Below are 12685 nucleotides of genomic sequence, written 5' to 3'. Positions count from 1 at the left end.
TTTATGTTTTCCCTTTTAAGCATGCGTGTTTTAGCTTCTTCCCGTCTTGGTCCCTAATTGACTACATCTCTAATAAAAGTAACTAGTATAAAAATCTGTGCAATGTACGGATTTATCAATATTAAGATATAAAAGTATTGTAATTTTTAAACAATGATATAATCATATATTATCATTATCAAGTTGAAAATTTCACATTAAAATTTTATAATCAATATAATTATAATATAACAATGCCATTTGATGATAGATATACTCTTCCCTTTAAAGTATACTATTTCGTACCTTTGAATTGATTGCTTTTTTAAAAATGTCGATGTACGATAATAAATGAAGAGAAAAAATATTTTGTGTGGAAGAAATTAAAAGACTTTGAAAGGAGAGGCAATTAACCTCACTCAAGGATCACTAAGTGAAGTTTAAATCAAGGTTTATGATGTATCAAAGTGTAGGCAACAAATAATGCAAGTATTATTGAATGACAATAACAAATAAAAAATAATCAAGACAAGTATTCAAGGTGGTTCACCAATCTTGGGCTACATTCACCATCTAGCATAAGATTATATTATTATGTTTAAAGGAGAGAATACAACACTTGAAGGAATCATAATGGAGATTAGTGTAAGGGAAGAGAGAAGCTAATTAGGGAGTATTACATGAGCAAGAAGGTAGCTCTTTAATGTGAGACTTTGATGCAACTAATGAGGTCTTAGGACTAAGATATATATAGGATTTAATAGGGCTTTTAGTAGCACTATGGGGGCATCAACATTTAAGGGCGGCAGCAACAAGCAGATCATGTACAAAAGAGCTCGCAGCAGGTGGCAGAACCTTCGCTCAACCTAGGTGTGGGTCGAGCGGACAACATGTGTCCTTCTGCTTGCTTGTGCTGCTTGCCTTTCCCTTCTCATGTATACCCACGGTCTTCAAAGCCTCTTACACATTGCACTTGGACTGAATATGTGCACTTCAAAGCTTCACATGTCAAGATTTATTACCCATAGTATCTTGTACTATTTATTACCATACAAAATCAACCACATGTGATGTATTGTCCTCTTCTAATCTTCACTAACTAAAAATGATTAATTACTTTAATCATGTTTTTGATTATTTGGTGAACATAAGTCACTAATAATCCTAACAGACTTAACATATATGGATGAAATAAAAATAAAGTGGTGGGTCGTCGTCATTGTCCAAATATAGAAATAATGCTAAATAAGAATGATAACTAATGATGTTAAGTAAGAGGAACAAAGTCATAAAAGAAGTTTACCTTATTTAGTTTAATAAATATAGCAATTAATTAATTTGATTATTCCATGTGGCAAATCTTTGTGAGAATGCCACATGAAAGTTTCCGGTTTTTTTAGTTAATAGTATGAAGTATGATGCTCACATATATTAACTCTTACATTCGTTTGTTTTTGGTATTGAATGATGGTAATAAGATGATTTGCATCGCGTTTCGTGAAATATATCATGTTATTTCTATGGTAATGAGATTGTAACACCCCTGAATTTTCATCCCCTTAAACAAAACCAAAATCGTGAAGGACGGGAGAAAATTCGGGTATTACATAAAAAGAAAAAGAAAAGGATTTAAATAAACGTTAAAGATTAATTTTAAAGAGGTGAGTGAGTTAAAATTTCAGCAGCATCTCTACTGAAATTGAGGATATAGTTTACATTGATATATAGAGTAATTCAACTAAACTAATCGAAGGTATTAAAGCCCTCCAAGAGATGTCACGATGGGATGAATCATCATTGGCTCATTAATTCACTAATTCCAACACGGATCGTGGTTCCAGTGTTGACGCATCGCTTTAATGGATACAAAAGAATTAATCTTACGATCATACATCTAGAAACTGCGCAGCGGACTATAACTTTACAAGGAATCACATGGCTAAAAAAAGAGTGATTATACAACCCAAAACGTAACAATTAATATAAGAGCTACAACGTCAGGCTAATCGTATAGTAATTGTTATAATTGCACTCCACTCTTTCCCCAATGTCGAGAAAAAGAAGCTCCTATACCTGTTATGCCAAGCTATGATCCTCCTGCTGCTCGACATAATGACCATTGTCAGATGTGTCATAGCAGGAACATCATAGGAAGTCATGAAAAAACAACAATAAACACATACACGTCAGTAATCAATGAACTTATAACAATTAGAGTCATTGAACAAACGATAGATAATGATATAGCATAGCAATAACGAATCTACTCATCTGTCTAAACACTTCTTATTTACTCATGATTTCTCTTTCAAATTACTAATCCCTCGAAGTATATTCAAAGATAGTGGATCTTTTCTCTATTTATGGCGTAGTGACACGGCCAAGGGCGTTATCGGCCACCCGACGCCAATGGAAAAGTATGAGCTCATACCCCTCCAGTTGACCCTCTCGGGTCCTACCTTTGGGAAAACTAACACACTGGGGTACCAATCCAGTGAAGAGACCTCTATATTGGGGTTTGCAAGGCCCGCATGGTAACACCTCGGTCAAGGGGCAGTATCAGCCACCCGGCGCCCAATGACAAACGTACGCTCATACCCCCCTTACGGTGATCCCGTCGGATCTCACCTAGGGGACTACTAAATCAATCGGACATAATCCAGTTGAGTCACGCCAACTAATCATAATCAAGGCTCAATAAATAGGAAATCACTTCGATACCACACACAATCATAGTGCGTTCTCTACTATTTAGGAATTTGTTCTCATAGTCTCCTAATGCTTTCATTTTACTTGCCTATACCACTATTATGACTATTCGATAGCATAGTTCACTTTCTGGCGCTCTATAATTCTAATATGATACATGTAGTCATGAAATATTGATAATACCTTTCAACGATGAATATGATAATTAATTACTGCGTGTACGTACCTGTAAGCGTCACTGCATGACAAAAATCACAATAATCACCCAACTAAGGTTCTACCGTCCTCTTATGAACTGGGAACCTATAAAAGTTTGGAGTAAAACTAATAAGTTCCCTTAACTACTTTGTCATACCAACTAAATACTAAAATAACCACTATCACCCATTCAACACGAGTTTTCGATTACTCTAGCATGCACACAACTCATTCAATACAAGTCAAAGTCATTAACTCAACACAATGTAAGTCTTTCATCAATTTAAAAGTAAAAGTATATGTGCATCATTCCTTTACATCAACTAATTTTGAGTATATTGGTTCGCGTTACCCAAAAAAATAACTACTCATAACAAAGCGTTACAATTTTTAATGTAACACTAATATAACGATAAGAAAAATCTTAGAATTATCGAATCGCGATATCATTTGTTACCTTCTCCAAAGCTAGAAGGAACTATAATCACACATCGCGACAAGTAACTTTAGTAACTTTCAACAATAAGTTGACACTATGCTCATGACTCACTAATATTATGTATTTATAACTTCACTAATAACCTAATAAGGGTATTTGTAATTCACAACAGTTAAACCACTTCCATAGTCTATTACAATCGCAACCATCACCAACTAAATCTATTATAATTATAATTAACACAACTACGCCTTAAAACAACTTGTGAAATTATCTAATTAACCATCACACACTCAATATATAACATAAGAGCACACACCATTAAGATTTCATCCCTAAACTAAACCCTAATTAATTCATTGTTCAAAGTCGCCACCTTTTATTACTACCCATAATAAGATTTAATGAAAAATAGATAATACACAATCAACACAACTCATAAACTTAATAAAATTTCAATTAGAAGCAAGGAAATTAATGAGAAAGATGAGGTGACTTACAAAGGTAAATCAAGAGAAAAAGGGTGAAGAGACAAGTGATTTTTGGGATGGTGGTGACACACGGTGATGGGGAGGACCGAATCCATGGTGTAGGCAGCAAGTGCTGCTGGTTTTTGGGCAGGAAACGCAGCTGGTTGTTGCTGCTCGTGGAGGGGGAAGTGCAGCCTGCTGCTGCCGTTTGTGGGGAAGAACATTACAGCCTATTGCTGCCAGTTATGGGGAGGAGCACTGCATCCTATTTTTGCCGGTTGTGGGGAGGTCAGATTTGTCAATAGATTTCATTGCTTGTCCACGGACAGTCTTTGTAAAGAGTTCTCCTCTCATGAAGTAGCGAGTAGCCTGGCTGGATCGCAACTGGTTGCTGCTGTTAGGCCGCATGCTAGTGGTGGTTCTAGTGGCTGCATTTGGACCGTGAGTGTAACATCCCGACCCCTTGGACCCCCGGTGACTACTCATGGAGATTGTAGACTAGTCCTACAAACCAACACAAGTCTTTCCAGCGCACTTCGGCCTCACTCGTGCGCACCCGAGAAAACATCCCAGGAGGTCACCCATTCTAAGATTGCTCTCCACCAAACACGCTTAACTATGGAGTTCTTAGCAAATGGACTCCATAGAAAAGAAGATGCACTTTGTTGATGTAAGTAGTCTATCAATCGTTTTTCATGCTAAATCCGGAGTATCACAGTGAGGGAGAGGTGAGTGAGAGAAAGAGAGAAGAGAATAAGGAGTGACGACTCATAAGATTAGGGAAGGGTTTGGTCTAACTTAAAAATAAAACCTTAACTCATTTAATTATTTTATTTATTTATTTTCTAGCTTAATTTTCTCAACAGGTCCAACTAAGAAAAAACCTACACTCGTATTGTTCATACATTTTAATAAAATAATAATTTTAATTCGAACCTCTTTCGTTTAGTAATCACAAATCTATTTTTATCTAAATATGTCAATATTTAAATTTGTATTTGAATGAAATTTATTAAGACTAACTCAAAATAATTTAATATATTTAATAAATCTCCGAAAGTGATTATAATAATAATAATTAATGACGTCATAAAAATGACGGGGTGTTACAGAGATGGTAATTATATAAAACCTTTTTTGTTCATAATTTTCTATTACCACATAATACCCCTCTTCGAATGGTAATGCTTTGTAACGAATTTTGTGGAGAAAATAAGATGATTCATGTAAAACAAGCATGATCATTCAATTTGTGAAAAGATTTTCCAACTAAAATACACTAAATTCCAACTTTCATTTTCACTATTATTTCCCAATCTTATTTATTATTCCCATTTGACATATGAGAAGAAACCAAGGAGAGTAATAATGAGATATAAGATTGCTTTAAAATCAAATATTAATTGAAAAGAATAATAATAATAATTACTGTTGCTTGAAATTGTAAAAAAGAGTAAAGGGTGTAGTAAAAAGAAAGAGAAGTTATAACGATGGTAGGAATACCATTAATATGAGATAATAAAGTAAATTTTAGATATTAAAAATGTAAATATGTGATTTTTTTTATTAAAATGTGTTAAGATAAGTAAGATCATGTTTACTTGACTACAAAAATAGAGTTGGTTACTTACGAATGAATCACCTATTAGTAGAGAAAAAGGATTGACGACTAAATAGGGCCAAAACATTTAAGTTGCATTGAAAATAGTTAGCAATAATACTAGGTTTTCAAAAGATATTATCGAAAACAGTTAAAATAAAAATATTTATAATGTGAATAACTTTGTAAAATTTCTATCATATAAAACAATAAGAACGAATAAAAACAAAGAAATTAGAAAGTATCAATTATATTGGGCATTTAAGAAACATATAAATAGTCAACATTATAGGTTGCATGTTTTAAAAAGGGATGAATCCCAAACAAGTTGAAGGCAAAAGGGTTAATAAATGATAATGAAAATAAAAAGCATTAAAAATAATAATAATTGTGGGAGATTAAAGGAAGACAAAGAGATGACGAAAGATGATGCCAAGCAAAGTAATAATGAGTTAGTTTTCTGAAAAGAAAAGAGTGGTGTTAGTTGGCAACTTAGCACTTCTACATAAAATAATCACTAAAAATGAGTGTAAAACAGCAAAGAGAAGGCTGGTTTTAAGAAAACTAGTTGTCATTGTGTCAGTAAAAAGGAAGATTTAAACTACTATTCCTAATACTTTACTACTCGTATAATACTCTTATGTATACTCTTTTTCTACTTCAAGAGTACCACCTCCCAAACCCTCTCTCCTCGCTTCTGCTTAATTACTTTATTATTATTTTTTTACTTACTAATCACTAATCACTAATCACTAATCACTACTTCTTACTCCACCCATGATATGTACTAAGTATGGTTAAATCATGTAAAATGACAGTCCGTTCCACAAAATATCCTTGTAATAAATTTTGACTTGAAAATTAGATCAAAAATTAATGTATTATATCTCAAAAATTTTTACTTGTAATCAGAAAAATAATCTAATTGAAAATAACAAAAGTGTTATGTTAAACTCGATCTGAATGAGATCATTTTGACTCATTTTTCCAAATTTGTCAATTTTTTTTAATTTTAATTTTTACAATTGTTATTAATTTACTAAAACTTATTGTGTTTTGGATCAATATATTATTTTTGAATTCATAAAAGCGGTATATTTGTCCTTATGATTAGATATTTTTTTGAAACTTTTAAAAAGTAAAGCATATGTTTTTTATAGAAATTTAATTGTAAATAAAAGGTTTTTTTAAAAAAATCTTAACTAGTTAGGTTAACATAAATTCAACTCAAACCAAAGACAATCGTCTGAAAAATAATACTGCCCAAAGTTGGATAATTTGATGCTTATTCAATCCGAAATTTATCTGTCTAGCCATTTTAACAAGTGTAGCAATACATATTTTAATGGAAACAATATTTTACTTTTTACTAATATTTCTATAGCGTATCGTTTTCAGAACTTAAACATATGAACTTTAATCACACAATTAACCATAAGAAAGATACTTTTCAAACACTAATACAACAATAACAAATGGTCTAAAAGCATATGATAAGTGAAATTTTAAGATAAAGTATGAAAATTGGAAATGATTTTACAGAAGGTAAAGCAAGAAAAAGGATTGAATAAGTTGTTATGAAATGATTTTACCAAACAGGAGCAGTTGGCAGTGGTTAGACTGTATTAAAAAATTATGAATGTCACAATTTGCTTGAGCAGGTAAGCAATCTTTCATCCCCTTATTCCCTTTTCTCTCTCCTTCCTATTAATCATTACTTACCCCTTTCTTTACTTTCTATTTAGTACTACTAAATTACTCTTAACCCAATTATTTTCACTGTGATCTTCACCATATATTCTGGAATTTGATACTTTTGTTGAGTTTTTGATCTTATAGTCTTAATTCAACTAAACATCTGTTTGATGCTTTCTGGGTTTATGATTCTATACCTGTTTTAGGGAAAATTTCAATACTTCTAAAAGGGAATTTGATGCTAATTGATCTTCTTTAAATTACCCATTTCAGAATATTAGCAAAGAAAACAACTTTTTCAATTTGTTTAATTTTCTTTCTTATTTAGGTGTTTGATTTGATGTTTATGCAAATTCAATGTCTCATTATTTTGGGAATTATTGATATTTAAATATCCATTTGGATTCCCACTGCCATTCTGTTAAAGAAGTTGTCTTGAATTTGATCCTCGTTTTTTTGATTATAGATAAAAATAAAATAAAATAAAATAAAAACCCAGTTCAATTTTTTTTCTGGGTATTGTAGAATTTGAGATTTTTATACTGAAGAACAACAAAAGGTGCAGAAGAAGAAAGGGAATCTGCTTTCTTTATGCAAGTCTGGTGAGCTGTTGTTTACTTATGCTATTCTTCTCTTCTTTGTTTGCTTACTTTATGCTCTGAAATCTATATGTATAGATATAGATTTTATGCCTTATACATTGGATTTTTCTTTAAATTTTTCTATGTTTGTGTGGTTGCATCATAGGATGCTAAATTAAGAGACTTCCTTTTGCTTTAAGCCCCTTTCTAGTCTGTGTCTACAAAAGCTGCAAAGGTTATTTGTTCCTTGTTGAGCTCTACAAGATATCAGCTGCTGATTTTTGGTCAAAGTCACCTTTGGCTTTAGTTTCCTTAGCTCCTTTACTTAATTTATCAATTTTTAGCTTCTTTTATGTACTACTTGGTTTGTGGTATATGTTGATTTGTGAGCCTTTTTTACATTACAATTGGTTTATATTTTTATATTTATATATGTTTTTGTAATTTGAGTTCTGGGTTTTTTTTTGTTTGTTTTCTAGAACATGGGTGATGATGGTAATAGTCAAATGGGTTTTCAACATAGTAGTGATATCATGCTCAATTCCCCATCTTCTGGCATGAACACAAGATCCATGACATTAGGTTCAGTTTATGGTTCTGGTTGGGATCCCATGGTTTCTCTTTGTCAAACTGAAAATTTTCATGCTGAATTAACTAAATCTTCCTCTTACCCTCTTTTATTGGAAAACCAAGGGATTAGTAATTCACACATCCAAAACTACCCATCTGATCCTAACCTTGTTCAAATGTTACCCAAGCTCCCAATGTTTGGGAACAGAAATTTCCCTGATATGGCTAATCCCTTTGGCCTTTCTGGGGGTTCACTCACTCCTAGTGCTCTGTTTCCTCAAGATTATGCCTCTAATAGAAGTGGGTTAGATGAGAAGACATCGGAAAATGCTACTCAAGCAGAGAGAGGCTGCCAATTTATCGATGAGAGAGCTGTAGGTGTATCACCGAATGGCAAGAGGAAGCGAGATTCTGAATCTCCTCCGATTAATGAGGTAGTTCATCTTCTTTGTATCCCTTTTATTAGCTGTGATGGTTATGTAATTTTATAGATTATTGGTGCGATATGTATGTCCCTTATTTCAATGTGAACAATGATTCGTAGTTCTTTGGTTTTGGAGTTTAATGACTATATTGAAATAGATCATTAGATCATGTATCGGAAACAACTTTCTTATCACTAACATGGGTGCAGTTGTGTACATCTGACCCCCAAAAACCCCATATGTGGAAGCCATTTAATGGCTTTGGGGTAATGGAATGTAATTGAATTGGGTGTGAAATGTGTCGTTTTTTGTTGATTGATTATTTTAAGAGATGTATGTTCTGTTAGTAATAGAGGTACTTCATAATGGAGTTCTTTAATTTGTTGGAAAGTTTTCATGAATTGATGACCATTAATGGTTCATGGGTTATTGGTCTTCTTAATTCCTTGTTGCACTAGCTGATGTATTGGCTTTTGTTCATAATAGAGTGCTGATTTAGAATCGCACAAAGACCGTCTAAGTGATGCTTCGGGCCAGAAAGAACAGGACGATAGAAAAAAGAAAAATGACCAGAAGGATGCTGGCAATGCGTCGAGTAAGCAAGCAGGAAAACAAGTGAAAGAAGATTCTCAAGGCGAAGAGGCCCCGAAACAAAATTACATTCATGTGAGGGCTAGACGTGGTCAGGCGACAAATAGTCATAGTCTTGCAGAACGGGTAACCTTTTTATACACCTTAAGTTTTTGGTATCACTCTAAAGTTAAATTCTCGAACTTGTGCTGAACTTGGAACCTTATCTAATGTCCAGGTGAGAAGAGAGAAGATCAGCGAAAGAATGAGACTTCTTCAAGAACTGGTTCCCGGGTGTAATAAGGTGGGTAACTGAAATTTCCCTTTACTGTTTAGTTGTTGCATGAGCTAATTCTTCGTGTAAACTAAGTTAATCATTATTTGCTTTGTATTTTGAAGATTACTGGGAAAGCTGTTATGCTTGACGAGATAATAAACTACGTGCAATCACTCCAGCAGCAGGTTGAGGTGAGTAAATAAGCGAGGATTGTTATCTTATGGATAAGAACTAGCTTCATCTCACATGCTTTGATAATTTTACAATTCAGAGATAGATCCTTATGCCTTCTTGCATGTAATTTGATTAATTTTAGGGGTTTTTGGCAATTGGTTGTTAGATGTTGGCGATTGTCTTTTTTAGTTGGCATGTTTGACCGGTTGAAAATGTTGGTTGTTTTTGTTGGCTTTTAAGCTAGCTGAAAAAGCCAGATGTTTGTGGCAAAAGCCTTGAACCAAACACCCCTTTGTTCCAACATCCAATGGAAAAAATTAGTAAATAGCACATGTATATATCCATCAATTTGGTATTTGCCTTTGTATTTGCTGAGCAATTTGCTTTTGGTTCTTGCAGTTTCTATCAATGAAACTTGCCACCGTGAATCCTGAACTAAACTTTGATATCGAGCGTCTTCTATCAAAAGATGTAAGTACAAATCCAATGGAAACTTTTCTTTATCGAATCCATTTTTTCAAGACTAATTGATGACATTGCCGACATTTTCTTAATCCCAGAGTGTGCTTTCACGAGGCAGCGGCCCATCTATTCTCGGTTTCGACCAAGCCATGGGCACCTCTCATGCTTTCTCTCAGGGAATTCATCAAAGTTTAACGGCTATCCCGAAAACAGCTGCACATTATCATCACATACCTCAGGTAAAACCCATTAACAAGGTACTACCTTGGTTAAATTTTGTAGTGTAAAAAGTAACTTTCAAACCATTATTTTCCTGGCATATACAGGCTGTTTGGGACACTGACCTACAAAGTCTTCTTCAAATGGGGTTTGACTCTAACTCAGCTGTTACTGGTCTTGGACCAAATGGTAAAATAAACAAAACTTATTTCCCTTTTTATTTGTTTTTTCCAATCATGATTATAGTTAAAATATAGTCCCTTATAATTTTGACAGGTAACTCAAAGACTGAAATGTAGGATTATTATTATGGGAGATACGCAGGTTCTGATCCAATCTAACAGAAAATTCAATATTTAGTTGATTCAACTAGAAAACTGAAAACAGAGGGAAAATATGAAGTATATTTTTTGCAGAAAAATGGATAATTAAGGCCTTAGTGTGTTGTTGTATAGGTGTTCAGTTCCTGACTTTTCTTCGAGTTTTAGAGAAGAAGGCGACTTGTTAGATTCATGACTTCTTTGTAAATTGATAAGTTGTTTCGAAACCGGTTGAACATTATCATTTTTTTCGTCCTAAGGGTAACTCGGTGAACACAAAGCTTTGGAATGTTTCGATTTGCAATGTGGTTTGTAGGAATCTTTATGATTTTGTAAAGGAATCGAGTTCTATTTTAATAGTATGATGACTCAGATTTGGTTTTTTCTGTTGCTGTTGTTATTGTCGTCGTTGTTAGCGCCTCTGCGGCAACAGGAGTGCAACAACTCATTTGTTAACCGATGTACTCCTATTCCATAGTGCGTCGATTGGTACGCTTTTTGTTTGCAAGATTTAAGTTTAGGTAGGATCGGCCTTGATTGCCTACAAGGCCGCCTCATCTTAAGACGTGATTATGCATAAAACTCGTATGTACCAATTACCAAAAAGGTTGGAATCATCTGAGTGAGGTTTGCTTCGAGTGCAATTTCGACTCTTATAACCCATTTGGTTAGTTGTATTATATTATAATGTTCTTTTAAGTAGAAAATAAAAATTATTCTAATTTTTTCTTTGATAATATTTTCTTATTCTCATAAATTGTCACTTGAAGGTTAAATAACTAGTAACGCAAAATTGCAAGGAAAAAAATAAAGCATAAATGAAGATGATAAATCTAAATTAAAATGCATTTTCGCTATCACTAATTTAATTAATATTACTTCTACTAACTAAAGACGTAATTGACTTATTTATACTCTCATTAATGATTTCTAGTTTTAAATTAGTGTTTAAAATTTTCTTACAAACGTGAGTAGTAAGTAATTACCACCGCCAAAATGTGCATCAATCAATTTAAGATTAAATTTGATCTGAAATCCCATTTTGGTACCAGTTTTTATGAATCCTACCTTTAATTGTTTGATTCTCAATACTTCGTTATATTATACATCTTACATTTCACTTTTTACAAAATCTAATGTATAGTTTTGATAATTTGTATTATAAAAATTTAATATTATGCATGTTCGATTAAATGATTCAAACAATATTTCATTTAACTATATTTTTTTCTATACATTAGCCGCAATATATAAAAATAAGCTTGAAATATAAATAGTACCAATATGTCCAATGTAGCGATTATTTCAGAACGGAGAAAGTATATCATCAAGATTCGAATAAAAATCGTATCCAAATCAATTTAAACCAAATAAGAAACACGGGTTGAATTTTTTATAATTTGATTTGGATATGAATTGAAATTTAAAAATCAAAATAATTTTGGTTTTGTATTAAGTTCGAGTTTAGTAAAAATGGAACACCAATATTTTAAACAAAAAGAAATAAGAGTCGACTTTCTGAATTGCACTAAACTACTAATTGAGTAAACCTTCTAACTACTAATTGAGTAAACCTTCTACAACCAAACATGCAAAAAGAAAGCTTTGGTAAGATATTTTAACAAACTTATGCGCTCTTAAAACACAAATAAGTCTTTAGTTCAAGTTTTATTTCATTATTTGATTATTTAGTATTTTGATTTTCTAATTGGATTTGAGTGATCGATTTTGGGGAAAGTAATGTTGATAGCATGTCACATCTTAAACAAAGTTCCTACAAAGGCAATCAATAATTCTCTTTATGAGTATATGGTACAAGAAAAAGCCAAACCTAATTTACCTTAGAATTTGGGGTTGTAACGCAATATTAAGAGTGTCTGGTAACAAAAGAAAGAAATAAGGTGAAATAGGCCTAGAAAGCATATTTATAGATTATGCGAAATTTAGTAAAACCTATACTAGGTTCTATATTATAGAACCCAATGGCTTTATACTGG

General features: G+C 32.8%; 1 protein-coding gene across 2 annotated transcripts; it reads left to right on the top strand.

The window, feature by feature from the left end:
• Nucleotides 1–6928: 6928 nt before the first annotated feature.
• Nucleotides 6929–11072, top strand: LOC130798099 (transcription factor bHLH74-like). 2 transcript variants are annotated; one of them, XM_057660966.1, is made up of 10 exons: nucleotides 6934–7056; nucleotides 7616–7692; nucleotides 8151–8675; nucleotides 9153–9383; nucleotides 9475–9540; nucleotides 9636–9704; nucleotides 10087–10158; nucleotides 10248–10388; nucleotides 10476–10557; nucleotides 10645–11072. In XM_057660966.1, exons 3-10 carry the CDS (start codon nucleotides 8154–8156, stop codon nucleotides 10665–10667), a joined length of 1206 nt encoding a protein of 401 aa, XP_057516949.1. In that variant the 5' UTR covers nucleotides 6934–7056; nucleotides 7616–7692; nucleotides 8151–8153; the 3' UTR covers nucleotides 10668–11072. The 2 variants fall into 2 exon arrangements, with proteins under 2 accessions (XP_057516948.1, XP_057516949.1); XM_057660965.1 differs by having other exon boundaries at nucleotides 6929–7692.
• Nucleotides 11073–12685: the final 1613 nt, after the last annotated feature.

This window comes from Amaranthus tricolor, chromosome 13 (assembly GCF_026212465.1).
Source record: "Amaranthus tricolor cultivar Red isolate AtriRed21 chromosome 13, ASM2621246v1, whole genome shotgun sequence".
Taxonomy (NCBI): Eukaryota; Viridiplantae; Streptophyta; class Magnoliopsida; order Caryophyllales; family Amaranthaceae; genus Amaranthus; species Amaranthus tricolor.
This window is presented reverse-complemented; position numbering and strand designations above follow the sequence as displayed.